The sequence below is a fragment of the Dipodomys merriami genome, unplaced genomic scaffold (genome assembly GCF_024711535.1).
Source record: "Dipodomys merriami isolate MVZ:Mamm:240054 unplaced genomic scaffold, mDipMer1.0.p SCAF_39, whole genome shotgun sequence".
Taxonomy (NCBI): domain Eukaryota; kingdom Metazoa; phylum Chordata; class Mammalia; order Rodentia; family Heteromyidae; genus Dipodomys; species Dipodomys merriami.
The window spans coordinates 7,686,777-7,706,028 of record NW_027205492.1 but is presented as its reverse complement, the minus strand read 5'-3'; the positions used below and the strand labels follow the sequence as shown (position 1 = coordinate 7,706,028).

At 47.0% G+C, this 19,252-nt stretch overlaps 1 protein-coding gene across 3 annotated transcripts in view; it reads right to left on the bottom strand.

The window, feature by feature from the left end:
* The window catches only part of Slc9a8 (solute carrier family 9 member A8), a 56,286-nt gene extending 40,607 nt beyond the window's left edge, over positions 1 to 15,679 (bottom strand). The window contains exons 1-4 of one of the 3 annotated variants that reach the window (XM_069989978.1): positions 15,578 to 15,679; positions 13,325 to 13,503; positions 6,562 to 6,642; positions 996 to 1,054 (exon numbers count right to left, since the gene is read on the bottom strand). In XM_069989978.1, coding sequence (XP_069846079.1) covers positions 996 to 1,054; positions 6,562 to 6,642; positions 13,325 to 13,503; positions 15,578 to 15,591 — 333 coding nt within the window. In that variant the 5' untranslated portion in view covers positions 15,592 to 15,679. Of the gene's footprint in view, positions 1 to 995; positions 1,055 to 6,561; positions 6,643 to 13,324; positions 13,504 to 14,789; positions 14,987 to 15,577 lie in introns of those variants that run through there. The other 2 variants (XM_069989977.1, XM_069989976.1) reach the window with 2 other exon arrangements.
* Positions 15,680 to 19,252: the final 3,573 nt, after the last annotated feature.

The following is a 19,252-nucleotide window of genomic DNA, read 5'->3' as shown; positions in this document are numbered from 1 at the left end:
CAGCAGGAAACTCCATGAGACTCTTACAAACAATTAACCACTCAAAAACTGGAAATGGAGTTGGGCTCAAAGTGGTAGAGTGCTAGCCTTGAGCAAAAAGAGCTCAGGGACAGCACCCAGGCCCTCAGTTCAAGCTCCAGGATTGGAAAAACAACCACCATGACATGAAACACAACACTAGGTGTTTCTGTGTTCACGTGGAACAGGGTGGGGGGTTGTGCTTTTTCAAAAAACCCAGATATTAAGATATCTACCCAAATATACTAGAATGTTTAAAAACTAGCAGGACAGGACAGAAGTGTGGCTCCAGAGGCAGAGCACCTGCCTGCCTGGCAGGTGAGAGGCCCTGACTTTAAACCCTAGTACCACATCCATATATACATATATTAGGTTATATATAAAAAACACTTGGGCTGAGAATGTAGCTTAGAGGAAGAGTGTTTGCCTAGCATGCATGAAGCCCTGGGTTCAATTCCTCAGTACCATATGAACAGAAAAAGCTGCAAGTGGTGCTGCGACTCAAATGGTAGAGTGCTAGCTTTGACCAAAAACAATTCAGGGACAGTGCCCAGGTCTTGAGTACAAGCCTCAGGACTGGCAAGAGTAAAAACCAAAACCAAAAAACAAATAAAAAACACCCAATAGCATGTGCTTGGTGGCTCACACCTGTAATTCTATCAATTTGGGAAAGTAAGATTCAGAGGATCACAGTTTGAAGGTAGTCCAGGCAGAAAAGTCTCCAATTAATCAACAAAAAGTTAAAGGTATAGCTCAAGGGTTAGAACTCCAGCCAAGCAAGCAGGCAAACAAGCAGAGTAAGTGCAAGGCTCTGAGTTTAAATGCCGGTATCAGCCAAACAAAATCCTCCAGATACCCTAAGGGGTTTGGCATTGACAATCAAGTAATGATAGCCAGCAAAAACATTGATGTTAAAGAAACTAACTACAACTACAAGTTGTGATTGCATTACAAAACAAAGAGGTTAATAAGCTTACCTTCCAATTTGCCAGTTTTTTAAACTCTATAATTTTTATCACTGCTCCCATGAGAATACCTAGAAGAAACAACAGAAAGCCCAACATAAGATATAACAAAGATTACTCCAGTTTATTCTACATTTTGTATCTTTCAATGGTCTTCATGGAGTTCTGTGAGTTTTATGATTAAAACAGAAGGGGAATTGGTGTGAAGTATTAGGTGTCATCTGAGTTTCTCAACTGCCTCTCAAACACACTCTGACAAAGTCTACAGAAATCTGTGAGGGTGGAGGCGGGGTGGGAGAGAAGGGGGTATAAGTTCTACAAGGAAATTTGGCCTAGATTGGAAGATGTGCCAGCTTCTGCCATTCTTCCTACTTCCACCCACTTTGAATGTTAAACGGTAGAAACTTACAAGTCAGATTTATCCTCTGCTGCTTATTGCTAGTTACAAAAAAAAAAAAAAAAAAAAAAGGCCAAAGCTTGGTAGCCCATGCTATAATCCCAGTCTAGCTTACAAAACAAAACAAAAAATTCCCAAAATACCCATGATCACTTTCTCAGGCTCTTTGTTGAATTTCTAGTTAGAGATAAAATCCAGGAGGATCAAGGTTCCAGACCAGCTCAAGCATACTGTAAGGCTACTTCTCAACCAATAGCTGGGCATAGTGATGTATGCCTGTCATCCCAGCTATGTGGGAAAATGAGGACAAGGGGCTCACAGAGTTCTGGACCAGTCTAATTTGGCTATTAGTTTGTCATATCCAGCTTTAATTAAGATATGTTTAGCTATGTTCCTTATACTCCTAGTCTCTCTCTCTCTCTTTTTTTTTTTTTTTTTTTGTCGGTCTGGGGGCTGAACTCTGGGCCTAGGCACTGTCCCTCAGCTCTTCAGCTCAAGCCTAGCACCTTACCACTTGAGCCACAGTGTCACTTCCGGCTTTTTTTCTGCTTATGTGGTGCTGAGGAATCAAACTCATGCTTTCACATGCATGAGGCCCTGAGTTTAATTCCTCAGCACCACATGCATGCGAAGCAAGCACTCTACCACGGACTCAACTTCCCAGCCCTTCCTTCCTTCCTTCTTTCTTTCCTTCCTCTCTCTCTCTCTCTCTCTCTCTCTCTCTCTCTCTCTCTCTCTCTCTCTCTCTCTCTCTCTTTCTTTCTTGTTGGTCGTGGGGCTTGAACTCTGGGCCTAGGTGCTATCCCTCAGCTCTTCAGCTCAAGGTAAGCACTCTACCACTTGAGCCACATTGCCACTTCCAGTTTTCTGGTAGTTAATTGGAGATGAGAGTCTCATGGACTTTCCTGACCAAGTTGGCTTTGAATCATGATCCTCAGATCTCAGCCTCTTGAGTAGCTAGGATTATAGGTGTGAGCCACCAGTGCCCCACTATTCTTAGTCTCTTAAGAGCATTTATCATAAACAGACATTGAATTTTGTCAAAAGCTTTTCTATATCAATTGTAATGACCATGTGATATCTGTTCTTGGTCCTGTTTATGTAGTGCATTATATTTATTAGTTTATGTAGGTTGAACCCTCCTTACATCTCTGGGATGAAACCAATTTGATCATAGCATATGATTTTTTGTTTTGTGTGTGCTAACATTGGGGTTTGAACTGGACCTCACAACCTTGCTTGACTTCTTCACTCGAAGCTGGTACTCTATGTTCATCAAAGAGACTGGTTATAATTTGCTTTTTTATTGTATCTCTAGTTTGGGGATAAATGTAATACTTGCTTTATACAGTGAGTTTGGGAGTGTTCCTTCTATTTCTATTTCATGGAAGAGCTGGAAGAGTATCGGTGTTATCTCTTCTTTAAAGGGTTAATAGAATTTCACAGTGACTCCATCTAGTCCTGGGCTTGTCTTCTTCAATTATTGTTACTTAAAATTCATTGCTTACTATAGATCTGTGGGTCACATGGCAGCTCTACAACAGCACAGGTCCCTCTAAACCAGGGAAGAAGAACTCACTGGCCTCAGCAGCTGAGGCCAGATGTTGGGGGGGGGTGGGTCAGGCCAGGGTCAGTCACATATGGCCACTGTCAATTATTCTCCAGGTAATGCTTTCCCTTGGTTTCTGGGACCCTGTGAACAACTCACAAGATCAGAACTCATGGCAGTTTGGGACCAGTCAAATAAAAGCTCTGATTTCTCACTGGCCCACAAGTTAACTAAAAGCAAGAGAAAACCCTGACACTACTGGCTCTGCCTTGTACCTGTGTCCTTCCTCTGTGCCTCTCTCTTCTGCAGTTCCTGGACACCAGTAATGACAGAGCTGATCGTAACGTCAGCAAAACCAGAACTGAGCTAGAGATCAACCAGGCCACACTCTGTCGGGACTGCCTGATTATGTACACCTCACTCATCCACTGAGTTTAGTCAAAGCACCGTCTAAGCACTCAGTCACTCCCTCCCTTGCTGGCTGACCAGGTCCACGCTGCCTGGTATAAGGCTGTTAGGAACACCTGCTGCTACACCACCTCATTTTTCTTTTTTCTTCAGCTACTTTTACCCACACCAAAAAGCATTGTAATACATAACTGCTGCCATTCAAAGGACAATACTCAATATTTTTAAAATTTAATTAATTAATTTATTTATTTTTGTCAGTCTTGGGGCTTGAACTCAGGGTCTGGGTACTGTCTCTGAGTTTTTCTGCTCAAGGCTAGCACTCTACCACTTTGAGCCACACCACTACTTCCACTTTTCTGGTGGTTCATTGGAATGGACTCTCATGGACTTCCTGCCCAGCTGGCTTTGAACCATGATCCTCAGATCTCAGCCTCCTGAGTAGCTAGGATTACAGGTGTGAGCCACTGGCACCCAGCAAGACACAATTTTAATGGACTCAAATAGGTGGGTATGGGACTGCATACCTGTTGGCTCAAGTAAACCTAAAGCTCAACAATGACATCAAGAATCTGAGCTGGGCCAGGCGCTGGTGGCTCACGCCTGTAATCCTAGCTACTCAGGGGGCTGAGATTTGAGGATCTCAGTTCAAAGCCAGCCCGGCAGGAAAGACTGTGAGACTCCTATCTCCAATAAACCACCAGAAAACTGGAAGTGGCGCTGTAGCTCAAGTGGTAGATCAAGTGGTAGAGCACTCGCCTTGAGCTTAAGAGCTGAGGGCAGCACCTAGGCCCAGAGTTCAAGCCTCATGATCGACAAAAAAAAAAAAAGAATCAGCTGGGGCTGGGAAGGTGGCTCACTGGTAAAGCGCTTGCCTTGCATGCATGAGGCCCTGGGTTCAATTCCTCAGCAACATATAAGCAGGAAAAGTCTGAAGTGGTGCTGTGACTCAAGTGGTAGAGCACTAGGCTTCTGAAGAGCTGAGGGACAGTGCCCAGGCCAAGTCCAGGCCTCACCAAAAAAAAAAAAAAGAAGAATCTGGGCTCCAATTTTGCCCATGGCAGTATCTGGCATGCATCTTTGAGCCATACTGATTCGAAGGTGGTTACTGGTACTCCAGATTCTCAAATGGCTAGCATCAATAGAAGGAAGGAGAATTTTCCTCTTGTTTCTATCAGCTCCCCATCACCAGGAGACACCTGCCCTTGGCGTCCCTAGTTAAAATGGCTTTTTCTTCTGCCTCTACCTCTCTAAATCAATCACGAGAAAAGAAGTGAAATTCCCCCAATGGCAGGGACAAGAGTTGACTGAGTGGGGCCCTTCTGTGAGTGCTCTGTGCTACAACACTTGACCAGCTGGGATTCTACCTCCAGGAAGAAGGGGGCCATGACTCTGGCAGCCAATGTTATCTACTGCCAGCCCCAGTATAAATGAGCAGTGGTGTCATGAGTCACAGATACCTAAACATTCAAGACAGAGTAGGATATTCCTAACCAGATTATAAGTAATACCATTTTAATTTCCACGTGCACTATAGCTAAATAAACACCAGCTATAACTGCTCTAGGGGTGGTGGCTAATTCTTGTAATCCGAGCTGCTCAAAGCAGAGATCAGGAGGTTCATGGTTTGTGAGGCCCCATCTCCACCAATAAAGAGCTGGGTGTGGTGGTGCATGTGTCATTTCAGTTTGCAGGAAGTTTACATAGGAGGATTCAAGCCAGCCTGGGCATAAAAATCCCACTTCAAAAAAATAACTAAAGCCAAAAGGACTAGAGGTGTACCTCAAGTTGGGGAATGTGTTCGAACCCTAGCACACACACACACACACACACACACACACACACACACACACACACACACACACACACACACACCACCCATGCACACACACACACACACACACACACACACACACACACACACACACACACACACACACACACACACACACACACACACACACACACACACACACACACACACGGAATCTGATCATAAAAACTAAATCCCCTAAAGCAGTTTTTAAAGCCTTTATTGTGCATCCCAGAACAATGGGTCTTATTAGCTAAGGCTGTTAGAATCTGAAGAACCAGCCAAATGAAGAACAAGAACTGATTTCCAACCCTGTACTCACATAGTACTTGCATGCTGGTTCCTTTACATACAATAGCACCTGGAGGTACACAAGATAGCAGTGTGAAAGCTTACAAACCCAAACCACACAGCTGTGAGGTCCAGGGGAAACACAAGGGTCTGTGGCAGGATGGCAAGGCTGATGATGGGGAGGGCAAGGCTGGTCAATAGATTATGAATGTTCACTTCTAAGACCCACCTAAAGCACAGCTGTACTCTGAAAGAATTCCTCCATAAACCAAGACTATGAGGGGAAGCAAACTAACTGATGAAGCATCAGTGTTGAAAATTAAATACCAGTAGGCCAGTGGAATCTAGTACAAGTAACTAAGATATGAGAAATTGACAGAAGCCTTGGAAGACCTTAGTAACAGTGTTACATTTTAACTTTAATATACCTTAAAGTCCCTGCTTTAGCTAGGTGCTGGTGGCTCACACCTGTAATCCCAGTTACTCAGGAGGCTGGGATCTGAGGATTATGGTTTGAAGCCAGCCTGGGCAGGAAAGTCCATTAGACATCTCCAATTAATCACCAGAAAACCAGAAATGACACTATGGCTTAAAGTGGTAGAGTGCTAGCCTTGGGGGGGAAAAACTCAGGGACAGAGCTCAGGCCCTAAGTTCAAGCCTGTGACCAAAAAAAAAAAAAAAAGTCCCTGCTTTGAACTAGGGATGTAGTTCAGTGGTAGAGTACTTGCCTAGCATGTGCTATGCCCGGGATTCCATATTCAGCATTACCACCACCAACTTCTCCCCCCAAAAGTATCAATCTTTTTTCTTCAGTTAAATAGTGGCTCACAGCTGTAATCCCACCTCAGGAGACTGAAGTAGGAGGATCTCCAGCTCCAGGCCAGCCTGGGGTACAGAGTGAGGCCCTGTCTCAAAAAGAAAAAAAAGAAAGGCTGGAGGCATGGCTCAAGAGCTAGCAGAGCCCTTCTCCAAACCTCAGGGTCCTAACTTCTGCACATGGCAGCATCTGCACACGGTAAGCTGCAGCTGGGATGAATGGCATCAGGGTGACCATATGTACCATATGTGTGTGGTTCCTGTGTCAAAGCAGCACTCACCCACGGGCTGGCACAGCACTTACCTAGAGAAACAACAGCGACGCTCTCAGGCAAGAAGTGCAGCCTGTACCGGATCAGCAAGTGCACCAAGGTGATGCAGATGGCTGTGGGGAAACATAAGATGCAGCTTCAATGCTGATTCTGAACAATACCTAGCGAGGCGGTGGTGTTGTGCAGCTAGGCCATCGGGATAGGTCAGTGCCAGCAACACAATGAAGGCCAGCTTTTCTCTACTGTCTCACTTCTTGACCTGGAGACATGCATACCTAGCTGCAAAAAGAGGTTTATGGGCCTGGGAATGTGGCTTAGTGGTAGAATGCTTGCCTAGCATGCATGAAGTCCTGGGTTCAATTACTCTGTTACCACATACACAGAAAAAAACAAAAGAGGCGCTGTGGCTCAAGTGTTAGAGTGCTAGCCTTGAACAAAGAGAAGTTCAGGGACATGCCCATGCCCTAAGTTGAAGCCCCAGAACTGGCAAATGAATTTTAAAACAGCCAGGCACCAGTGGCTCATGCCTGTAATCCTAGCTACTCAGGAAGCTGTGAAACTCTTATCTCCACCAGAAAACTGGAAGTGGCGCCCCATGACCAACAACAACAAAAAAATTAAACAAAAATGGGTTTATTACATTTTTTCTATATTTCTTTTTCTTTCTTTTTTTTTTTTTTTGGGGGGGGGGTCCGGTCGTGGGGCCGGAACTCTGGGCCTGGGCGCTGTCCCTCAGCTCTTCAGCTCAAGGCTAGCGCTCTACCAAGCGCTCTACCACTTGAGCCACAGCACCACTTCTGGCTTTTTTCTTTTTGTTGATGTGGTGCTGAGGAATTGAACCCAGGGCCTCAGGCATGCAAGGCAAGCGCTCTACCACTGAGCTACCTTCCCAGCCCCTTTCTCTATATTTCTGTGTACCCCATCTACTTTGTTTTTCAGTAATTTTTTGTTGTTGTTGTTTTTTGGGGGGTCCAGTCTTGGGGCCTGAACTCTCGGCCTGGACGTTGTCCCTCAGCTCTTCAGCTCACGGCTAGCACTCTACCACTTGAGCCACAGCGCCACTTCTGGCTTTTTTCTTTTTGCTTATGTGGTGCTGAGGAATCGAACCCAGGGCCTCATGCATGCAAGGCAAGCGCTCTACCACTGAGCCACCTTCCCAGCCCCGTAATTAAGTTTTTATGAAGCTGACAAACCTTGTACAATCATGTAAAATTAATCACGTTTTCCTACTCTGAGATATGGTCCTACCTTTTAGCAATAATTATGGGAATGAAAGCCTAGTAATGAAGAGGAAGTAAGTGAAATCACTTAATAAATATGACTACAACAGATTATGTAGACATAACTTTGCCACAAGGTGACTGACTCTCTTTTAACATAGAAGGAAGTGAGAGTGTTTCACAAACTGGAAGAAGTAAATACATTGCTGACAAGAATACCAAAGAGATTTATAGATGAGCCACTCCTGTCTCTGGGCTGCCTACAGCTAACACCGAGTGCCCTCCTTCCCACTGCTGCCATCCTTGGAGGTCAGCTGTGCCCTGCCCTGCACTAGTACTGAACCCCCACAGGGCACATCCCTACCTGGTGGGGGTTGATCCTCAGCTTCCAGGCAGGAATGATGTCTGACTCTCCACAAGACCCAGGAGTTCAATCACAGAAGCATTTGAAAGAAAGAAGTATTTCTGGACCAAAAGTGTACTTTCACCTAAATAGTTGCAAGGGTAGTCTTGTGGCACTAAGTTATTATATTTAATCCTCCTTCTCTCCTTGGGCACTGGGGGGGGGGGGTCTTGATTACACCTCATTAATCGTACTACTACTTTAAGGGTACTGGAGATAGTTCTCTTTTTAAGGAACCACGTAAACACTCGGCACAGCTGTCAATGGGCCACCTTCAGAGCCCACACTGACCAACTGGCTTTCTCCAGTCCTACCAGACAGCACCAGGTGTGGAGGAACCACACTTGTCCCATTTTTGTTATGTGCTATAAATCACTTATCTGTCATGTTCTTCTAATATAAACACTTTAAAAAAAAAATATTTAACCTAGCTGGGTGCCAGTGGCTCACACTTGTAATCCTAGCTACTCAGGAGGCTGAAATCTGAGGATCGCGGTTCAAAGCCAGCCCGGACAAGAAAGTCCGTGAAACTCTTATCTCCAATAAACCACCAGAAAACTGGAAGTGGTGCTGTAGCTCAAGTGGTAAAGTGCTAGCTTTGAGCTGAAGGGTTAAGGGACAGCGCTCAGGCCCAGAGTTCAAGCCCCACAGATTAGATAGATAGATAGATAGATAAATAGACAGACAGACAGACAGACAGACAGATAGATCCTAGATAGAAAATCCCACATTAAACACTAGGAGCCTGAACGAAGTCCCAGAGCATTGGAAAACCCAGAGCTCATGACTAACGCACATACCCACTGTGTGGGGAGAATGAAGGCAGCTGCAGCAGCAGCAAAGAAGCATGCACACATGCCTGCACACACATGCACACATGAGCACTCAACACAGGCAGACCAGACTTAAGGAAGGAGGCCCATTCTGCTCTTTGTATCAACTGGACTAAAAATAATTAATTTGTCTGGCACCAGTGACTCACACCTGTAATCTTAGCTACTCAGGAGGCTGGATCTGAGGATCATGGTTCAAAGCCAATTAACCACCAGAAAACTGGAAGCGGCACTGTGGCTCAAAGTGGTAGAGCACTAGCTTTGAGCTGAAAAAGCTTGGGACAGAGAGTTCAAGTCCCATGACCAACCAAAAGAAGAAGAAAAAAAGATGAAAAAGCAAGTTTACGGGACACATTTGTTAAGCTCCAAACCACATTTACTTAACAAGTATTTCAGGGAAGAAATAGAACAAAAAAAGGTGAGCACACCTGTGAGATAAGGGAGGGCAAAGATGCTGTGAGATAATGAACTTTAATTATTCTGCCTGCAACTGCAAACATAGACATGTCAACTTTAATAACTCCATTAAGTTCAATGACTCATGAACTGTACATGCCAAAATGATGTTAATTGTTAACTCCAATTGAAATCCGTAACCATGACTCAAAGCTGTTTCTTGTGGAGTCAAAGATCATCAAGAGTTAAATGCAAATTGGCAGACTGCAAGCTCCTCAAAGTCCACAGTGACATGACAAAGGACAAGCTCAGCTGAGTTAACAAAACAAAGATGGCCAATGTGTTCCCGGTCAGGAGTTCCTGGGATTGGCGGCTTTAGCTCTTGTTTCCCGCTTGGGGAAGACCTGTTTCTCTCTCTTTTCCTACTTCTGCTTTTACCCCTGTGGCTCAAGTGGTAGAGCGCTTGCCTTGAGCTGAAGAGCTCAGGGACAGCGCCCAGACGCAGAGTTCAAGCCCCACAACCAACAAAAATAAAATAAAAAAGTAAATAGATAAAACAGCCTGGGCAGGAAAGTCTATATGACTCTTACCTCAATTAACCACCAAAAAGCCAGAAGTAGAGCTATGGCTCAAATGGTAGAGTGATTGAACAAAAAAAGCCAACCAAGAATGGAAGGCCAAGTTCAAGCCCTAAAAAATCCCCATCTAAAGTTATCGTGATTCTGGGCTAGGTGTATGCTCCCTCTGAAGACAAGACAACCCAAGAGAGGTACAGAGCACTGCTAAATTCTGTTTATCCCTTCCTGGCCTACATGAAGCACTGCCACTGGCAGGACTCTGCCAGAGTGGAAAAGCACATTATGATATCAACTCTCTAGGCTCTACCCCCTGAAAGTCTTTCGCTTTTCACCCTCCCTTACTAACCAGGGTTACTACAAAAGCTTCCAGGTATGCCTTTATAGTCCCCTAACAGGAAGTGGCGCTGTAGCTCAAGTGGTAGAGCACTCGCCTTGAGCTGAAGAGCAGAGGGACAGCGCCCAGGCCCAGAGTTCAAGCCCCACGACCGACAAAAAAAAAAAAAAAAAAAAAAAATTTTGGGCTGGGAAGGTGGCTCAGTGGTAGAGCGCTTGCCTTGCATGCTTAAGGCCCTGGGTTCGATTCCTCAGCACCACATAAGCAGAAAAAAAAAGCCGGAAGTGGCGCTGTGGCTCAAGTGGTAGAGCGCTAGCCTTGAGCTGAAGAGCTGAGGGACAGCGCCCAGGCCCAGAGTTCAGGCCCCATGACCGGACCCCCCCCCCCAAAAAAAAAAAGATTTTATAGTCCCCTAACAAGCTGACTACAGTGTAAACAGATTAAATACCCAATCTTGCAAGAGGGCTATAGGTTCTGAAGATTTCTTAACTAAGGTAAGAATTGCCTTTCTTTGTATTTGAAAGCAGAAAACAAAACACAACGCAGACCTTGACTGCTGAAATAATCTAACTAGAAATATAATCCAACCACATTTACATGAAAAAAATCATCACACTCTATTAAATATACTTGGGACATTGTATACTTCTGGTTTCTATATTTTCTCAGTATTCAATTTAACAGTTTAAAAAACCCAGGCTGGGTATGGTGACACACATCTGTAATCCTCACATCTGGAAGCCCAAGTAGGAGGATTGAGAGTTTGAACTACATAGCAAGACCTTGTCTCAAAAAAAAAAAAAAAAAAAAAATAGCCTGTAATCCTAGTACTCAGGAGGCTGAGATCTCATGGTTTGAAATGAGCCAGAAAAGTCCTTGAGACTCTTATCTCCAACTAACCACCAAAAAAGCTGGAAGGAGAGCTGTGGCTCAAGTGGTACAGCACCACTGGAGACAGAGCCTAGGTCTCAAGTCCAAGACCCAAAACTGGCACAATAAAACAATATAAACTTCTGCTAGGCACCAGTGGCTCACACTTAGCATCCTTTCTCAGAAGGCTCTGATCTAAGGACCACAGTTTGAAGCCAGCCCTGGCAGCAGTCTGTGAGACTCTTTTTTTGTTTTGTTTTGTTTTTGTCAGTCGTGGGGCCTGAACTCTGGGTCTGGGCGCCATCCCTGAGCTCTTCAGCTCAAGGTTAGCGTTCTACCACTTGAGACACAGAGCCACTTCCGGCTTTTTCTGTTTATGTGGTGCTGAGGAATCGAACCCAGGGCCTCATGCATGCAAGGCAAGCATTCTTACCACCGAGCCACCTTCCCAGCCCCGTCTGTGAGACTCTTATCTCCACTATACATTAAGAAAAAAAAAGCTGAAAGTATAGCTGTGTCTAACATGGTAGAGTGCTAGTCTTGAGCAAAAAGAAGCCCAGGGACAGAGCACAGGCCCTGAGTTCAAGCCCCAAGACTGACACAATAGTAATAAATACACTCTTACTGGGAGCTGGTTGTTCACACCTGTAATCCTAGCTATTCAAGAGGCTAAGATTTGAGGATCGCAGTTTGAAGCCAGTCCAGGCAAGAATGTCTATGAGACACCAATTAAGCACCAGAAAACTGGAAGTGGTGCTGTGGCTCAAAGTGGTAGAGCGTTGTCCTTGCGCAAAAAAAAAAAAAGCTCAGGGACAGTGCCCAGACCCTGAGTTCAAGCCCCATGACCAACTAACTAACTAAAAATTAACTCTTGAGAATTCTATGAGGAAAAGAAAATAAAAACTATATGAGACAAAGATTTCAAATAAAATGACAATATTGTTAAAATTCTTTGACCATTTAATACCATCCTAAATATAAATGTGAAAGAAGTTTAACTTTTTCTTAAAAATCAGCCCTAATAGACAACAAAGAAATATTCAAAACCCAGTCTATCTTTCACTCGTCTGAAAAGACATAATTTTGGTATCACCAAAAAAAGCACTGTACCAGCCACCAATGGTTCATGTCTGTAACTCTAGCTACTCAGGAGGTTGAGATCTACAGATCGTAGTTCAAAGCCAGCCCAGGCAGAAAAGTCCCCATGAGACTCCTATCTCCAATTAACCACTCAAAAACCAGAAGTGGTACTATAGCTCAAGTGCTAGAGCACTAGCTTTAAGCATAGAACCTCAGAGACAATGCCCAGACCCTGAACTCAAGCCCTACAACCAACAAAAACAAAAAAAAGCACTGAAAATAGAAACATTTCCAAGAGTTTGGACTTCAGTCAAACTGTTAACTTTCTAGGTCAGATAATCCAAAGTAGTTATGTAGTTTCAACTTCATTCCTTCTGTTCAAAACAGTTGTGTCCTGCCTGTCTTCTATCTGCAAAGGCAGAGGTTTTGCCTCTTATCTAAAGCCCTTAACTAATGTCTAACATCAAAGGTGTTAGCCTCTTGTCTCCCACAAAACAGCCATGCCAGCCACTTGACTTCTCTGGCCCTAAATTTCTTCACTCATTCGAGGAAGAGGGCAGACAACATGAGGTTCCAACTTTGAGACAGTGACTCCATTTAAACAAAAATATTGCATATGAAAATAAAGGTATAGGCAGTATAGATATAGGATGAAGGGGTAATGGATATGACAGAGATGAATGCTGGGCAATACAAGGCTTTTGATCTTGCACTTAGCAGAAGGTCTTTTTTTTCTCTAAACTAAATGGAAAATGGACTAATAAACAGAATAGACAAAATTCTGCTCCAATTGAAGCCAGGGTCTGGAGTTTGAAAGCATTCCTGTTTGATTTCCTTACCTTCTGTCCCATCAATCCCTACCCCAACCCAATCCTAGGAGAAGAATTCAAGACCCATTAAATAAGATATACTAGAGCTTTCTTGGACAAAAAAATTCTTTCTCTTTTTCAAAGGCTGAGCTTTGGCCCCAAAGGATCTATGGCTGCATAAAGCTCAGGAATGTCCTGCTAACATGGGAGAAGACTTGACAAAGTCAGCAACAGTCTAGGTTAACCATGGGGACATTCCGGCCTGGACTCACCCAGGACAAGGAGGCTGAAGAAGATGGTCATGCCACTTGACTGCTCCTCCTGCTGAGCCTGCTCCCCAGTCTGCACTGGAAGAATGGGCTTGGCAGGGGTTGGCAGCACGAGTTTTGTTGTGACACCCAGGGTGGTGTGGAGGGTGACATTGAAGCCCTCATGAGTGGCATTGGAGAACCTGTTGGAGGACATAAAAAGCAGAATTAGGTAAAGGAAAGGGGCTCTAAATATTGGTACACACACCTAGCACAGCTTTATGTGATTCGCCACCAGCAAAAACCAGGCCAGGCTGAGATGTTGGTAACACAGGGATGAGTGGCTTAGGTGCTTTGAAAGACAACCACCTAGAGGACCAGAGTCAGGGCTGCTGCAGAAAGGAAATACAGCTGGACAGACACAAACTTGTCTCATCATACCCCCAGGTACCACACTATTTATTTAACACCTTTAGTTCCTGGTTCCTTCTTTTCTTTGTATTATTTCTGCCACCTGAATCTCCTAGTTGATCCCATCAGAATGCCCTACTGTACAAAATCCTGATTCCCAAAGGCTTGGGATGCCTACTTTATAATACCCCACCCCACAGCTGATATGACTACATTCTCTTTTCTTACAGTGTGTTGGTTGTGGGTTGTGAACTAGTGCAATATTGACATCATTCATAATTACTGTTAACTGTAAGCCAGTAACTGGTGGCTCACACCTGTAATCCCAGCTACTCAAGAGACTGAGATCTAAGGATCACTGTTGGAAGACAGTGAAGTCCATGAGATTCTAATCCCTAAATGACCAGCAAAAAGCTGTGTTGCTCAAGTAGCAGAACACTAGACTTAAGTGAAAAAACTAAGGGACAGAGTTCAGGCCCTGAATTCAAGTCCTAGCAATGGTACAAAAAAAAAATGTACCTTTGATTACAATAATTGTTCATAGATATTCACATATATATATGCATATATATATGTTACACTGTGGTAATTTTAAGTTACAATAATAATTGTAACTTATTCACACACACACACACATTTTTAAACTTTTTTTTAAATTTTTGGGTGCTAGTCCTGGGGCTTGAATTCAGGACCTGGGCACTGTCCCTGAGGTTCTTTTTGCTCAAGGTTAGTGCTCTACCACTGAGCTCCACTTCCAGATTTTCAAGTAGTTGATCAGAGCTAAGACTTTTCTGCTGGGTTGGATTCAACCCACCATCCTCAGATCTCAGCCTCCTGATTAGCTTGGATTACAGGTGTGAGCTACCGGTGCCTGGTTCCACTTCCACCTGTTTTTTGTTTTTTGGTAGATTGTTGGGGATAAAGAGCCTCATAGACTTTCCTGCCCAGGCTGACTTCGAACCATGATCCTGAGATTTCAGCCTCCTGAGTAGCTAGGATTTCAGGCATGTGCCACTGGTTTCCAGAGTTTATATTTATGGAGAATGCTTCATTCCAAGAAAACAGGTTAACACATCACCTAGTCAAGGTTCCATAGCTTGGCCAATGTTTGTCTATGGCAGAACCAAGCTTCAGGCACTTGTTTGGCTTTGTGGAACGGATGAGATGCCCAATAAATACGGTGTGCAGATGACTTGGCATCCACTTGGTCAAGAGACATCTTAAGTGTTACCAGGACAGACCCAGGGGCCCCTGTCTTCACCCGCTCGGTCCACACAGACGGGGCCTCTGGGGCTCGCAGTAAGTAGATGGTGCCCTGCCTACAGGAGACGGGCTGGGCGAGACCCCGTGGGGCGCCTGCCCACGACACCCAGCCACAGCCTTCCTTTCGGTTCCGGGGAGGAACTGGAGGTCGCCCTCCCGCCCCTCCCCTGTTCATTCAAGTTTCAGCTCGGGGTCACCGGCCCGTGCGGGCCCCACCCCACTCGACTCCGTTTCCGGCAGCGCGAGCAGCTCCGCGCTAGACAGGAGGCCCCGGGGGCGAGGCGAGGCGAGGGCGGGCCCGGCCCGGACGCCGGCGGAGGGGACGCGGGCGGGCGGCAGGCGCTTCCTCCCCGGAGGCGTGGGCCCGCGCCGACCCCCTCGCGGGCCCAGAGCCGGAAAGGGACCTCGGGGCGGCGGTTTGCCGGCCCTGCCCTTCGGCCGCGCCGCGCCGGCTCCGGCTGGAGGCTCAACCGCGGGCCCGGGCCCCTCCCTCCCTCGGCCCTGCCCACTGGCACCGGGAGCTCCGCCTCCGGGGCCGCCGCTCGCTGTCACCCGCCGGGGCCCGGCCCTGCCGCCTCCGCCGCCCGGCAAAAGCCCACTCACTCCTCCTCCGCCATCTTGTCCCCCTTCCGGCGGAGCCTCCAAGACCACCGAGTTCGGAGCCGTAGGGCTAGCGGGACCCGCGTTGCTTCCGGCTTCCGCCGGAGGCGCGACTGGGCGGGCCGCCAGGTAGGGGCGTGGCTTTGGCCGCGCGGCGACTCTCTAGCCTTTCGTCTCGGTGGCCTGAGGGCGGGAGGAGCGTGTGGGAGGACTGTCCCCGGGCCTGTCTGTCAGGCTGGAGCGCGTGTCTTCCTCCCGCGGGGGATCGGGTGTTTTGGGCTTGGTTTTTCAGTCCCTTGGACAGAGACGATTTGGAGGTCACAGCGACTCACCCCCCTACATATACACACACACAGGGTTTCCACCCTGTCAGCAACGCTAAGTGCTGGAAACACCTCGGGCAGTTCTGCCTTTGCACCTGCTGAGGCCTAGGTAATCGGGGGCCACTGTTCTCATTTTGAAGCTTTTGCTTCACCTTTACCTGTATGCTGGGACTCCCTTGCCACCCTGTTTAACACCTAAGGCCCAAATCACACCTTAGATCTGAACCATCATTTTTCCTGATATTTCTCTCCCTCGGTGAAATTGGACCTTTCTTTTAGCTGCAGTGACAAACTGCCCCGCACGCAGTAGACACGCACTTAAGTTCATTGTCTGTACAGGTGCTCCGCTGAAGGCTTCCTGTAGTTAGCAGAACAACAGGGCCTTTGCGGTTCTGGAGAGCTGACCTGTGGAGAGCCAGAAGGTTCCCCCTCCCACCAACACCACCAGGAACGTTTTGCGGGAATCTAGAAGAGAGCCCATGCACACTGCGGGTGGAAGGCTGGGTTTGTTCACGGAGGGAGGCAGGCAGGAATCAGGGAAGAAGTCAGGATATTTTGCTGAGAGGCCAGGGTGGGAAGAGATCTAGCTGACTGAGACCCTGTGATCTCTGCCCTGGAACTGTGGTCAAAACTAAGAGATAAGCCAGGCGCCAGTGGCTTTATGCCTGAACACCTAACTACTCAAAGGGCTGAGATTTTGAGGCTGGAGGTTTGACACCAGACTGGGCAGCAGAGTCTGTGAGACTCTTGTTTTTTGTTTTTGGGTCCGGTCATGGGGCCTGAACTCTGGGCCTGGGCGCTGTCCCTCAGCTCTTCAGCTCAAGGCGAGCGCTCTACCACTTGAGCCACAGTGCCACCTCCGGCTTTTTTCTTTTTGCTTATGTGGTGCTGAGGAATCGAACCCAGGGCCTCTGGCATGCAAGGCATGCGCTCTACCATTGAGCCACCTTCTCAGCCTCTCTGTGAGACTCTTATCCGCAATTAATCACCAAAAAGCTGGAAGTGGATCTGTGGCTCCAGTGGTAGAGCCCCAGCCTGGAGCAAAAAAGCTCAGGGAACTCAGTGCCCAGGTACTGAGTTCAAACCCCAGGACCAGCACAAAAAACAGCTAAGAGAAAGCTGCCCACCTGACAGCAGAGTGCAGAAGGCTGGTGGTCCTACTCTGACCCTCCTGTTCCGCCCTCCCCCCACCCCCTCCTCTATGATGTTACCATCTTCACTCCTGTTCCACTCTCCCTGGCAGAATCAGCTTGAAGTTACTACAGCTTTTCTCCTTGTTGGAATTTTCAGTTGGGGTTAGATGGACTTAACAGGGCTTGGAGTAATAGTACATGCCTGTAACCCCAGCACTCAGGAGGTTTAAATGGATCTCGTATTCAAGGCTAAAGACCCTGTTTCAAAACCAAGCCAAACCCTAACAGAGAATGCGGTTAGGATCTGCTGGTGTTTATGGGGCCCTTGCTACTAGGTGTGTTATGAGGTCACTGCTTGCTGGATTCCTTACATATCTTTGCAACAGATAATATCATAAACTGAAGCACAGAGAAGTCAAGCCATCTGTCTGCAGTCACATAGCTAGCCAATGTTGAGGCTGGGACTCAGGTACAGGGAAGGCTTGAACCAGTAGCCCTGTTGCTCAGCAAGACTAGTTTCTGGGGCCCTAGACTAGAACTAACAGCTATACTCCCTCCTTTGCCCAAACCTAGTAAGAATGCACCTGACAGCTAGGATGGAGATTTGGGCTCCCTGTGGCCACACCTGTCAGCTGATGGCTTAAGGCTGGAATTGGCCCAGGGCTGTCCCTCTCTGCTCACTCCCAACCCTCACCATAGAACCATCAGTCAAGCCCAGGCCAGCGTTGTGATAGCCCTGGGCTCCCAGACTGGGCCTCCTCTGGGCCTGCTGCCACCACTCCGCCTGCAGAGCACCTGCCCTCAGGCCTCTGGGCCGGCTCCAGGCCTTTCTCACCAACTCCTGGGAATAAATCAGCAATCCAGATCATTACCCTGGGAAGACAAAGCCATTCCGTTCACAGGTCCTGGGCACCTGTGCCGTGCCAGGCAGAGAAGTGGCCAGCACAAGGTGCAGCAAGCAGGGCGCCAGGCAGTCCTGTTCTCTAGCCAGGGAGGCCACTGTCACCTTAGACCTTCGGGGTCCTATGGCAGCACCCCTCCTCAGAAGGCTGTGAGGGAATTAAGAGAGTCCACCTGGCAGCTCCTCCACTCTAGGTCCAGTCTCCACATACAGCTTCTTGTTATCTTAACATAAAAATCAAATAAGAGGACTGGGCTGGGCACCGGTTTCTCACGCCTGTCATCCTAGCTACTCATGAGGCTGAGATCTGAGGGATCATGGTTCAAAGCCAGCCTGGGCAGGAAAGTCCATGAGACTCTTTTCTCCAATAAAAACCCACTAGAAAACCAGAAGTGGTGCTCTGGCTCAAGCAGTAGAGAGCTAGCCTTGAGCTGAAGAGCTGAGGGACAGCGCCCAGGCCGAGTTCAAGCCCAACAACTGACCAAAAAAAAAAAATTAGGGCTGGGAAGGTGGCTCAGTGGTAGAGTGCTTGCCTTGCATGCATGAGGCCCTGGGTTCGATTCCTCAACACCACAAAAGCAGAAAAAGCCAGAAGTAGTGCTGTGGCTCAAGTGGTACAGTGCTAGTCTTGAGCTGAATTGCTGAGGGACAGCGCCCAGGCCCAGTGTTAAATCCCCATGACCACCACCAACAACAAAAAAGAGAGTTAAGAGTAATGAGCTTATAATTTGTGGAGGGGAAGGGAAAAAACAAATCGTTTAAATAGGGATACAGGTGGACCCATTGAGATGTACAAATCATCACATCGAAAACAAACTTTACAACTTTGGTGGGGGGGGCAGAGAGGGGGAGGAGGTTTGGGTGGGAGGGCAGGGGGAGGATGGGAGGGGATGGGAAGGGGAAAGAAAGGAGGAGGCTACAATGCTTGATAAGAAATGTACTCATTAGGGCTGGGAAGGTGGCTCAGTGGTAGAGCGCTTTCCTTGCATGCCTGAGGTCCTGGGTTCAATTCCTCATGCACCACATAAGCAAAAAGAAAAAAGCCGCAAGTGGCGCTGTGGCTCAAGTGGTAGAGTGCTAGCCTTGAGCTGAAGAGCTGAGGGACAGCACCCAGAGTTCAGGCCCCATGACTGGACCAAAAAAAAAAAAAAAAAAAAGAAATGTACTCATTAGGCCGGGTACCAGTGGCTCATATCAGTAATCCTAGCTACTCAGGAGGCTGAGACCTGAGGATCCAGGTTTGAAGCCAGCCTGGGCAGGAAAGTCCGTGAGACTCTTATCTCCAATAAACCACTATAAAACCGGAAGTGGCACTGTAGCT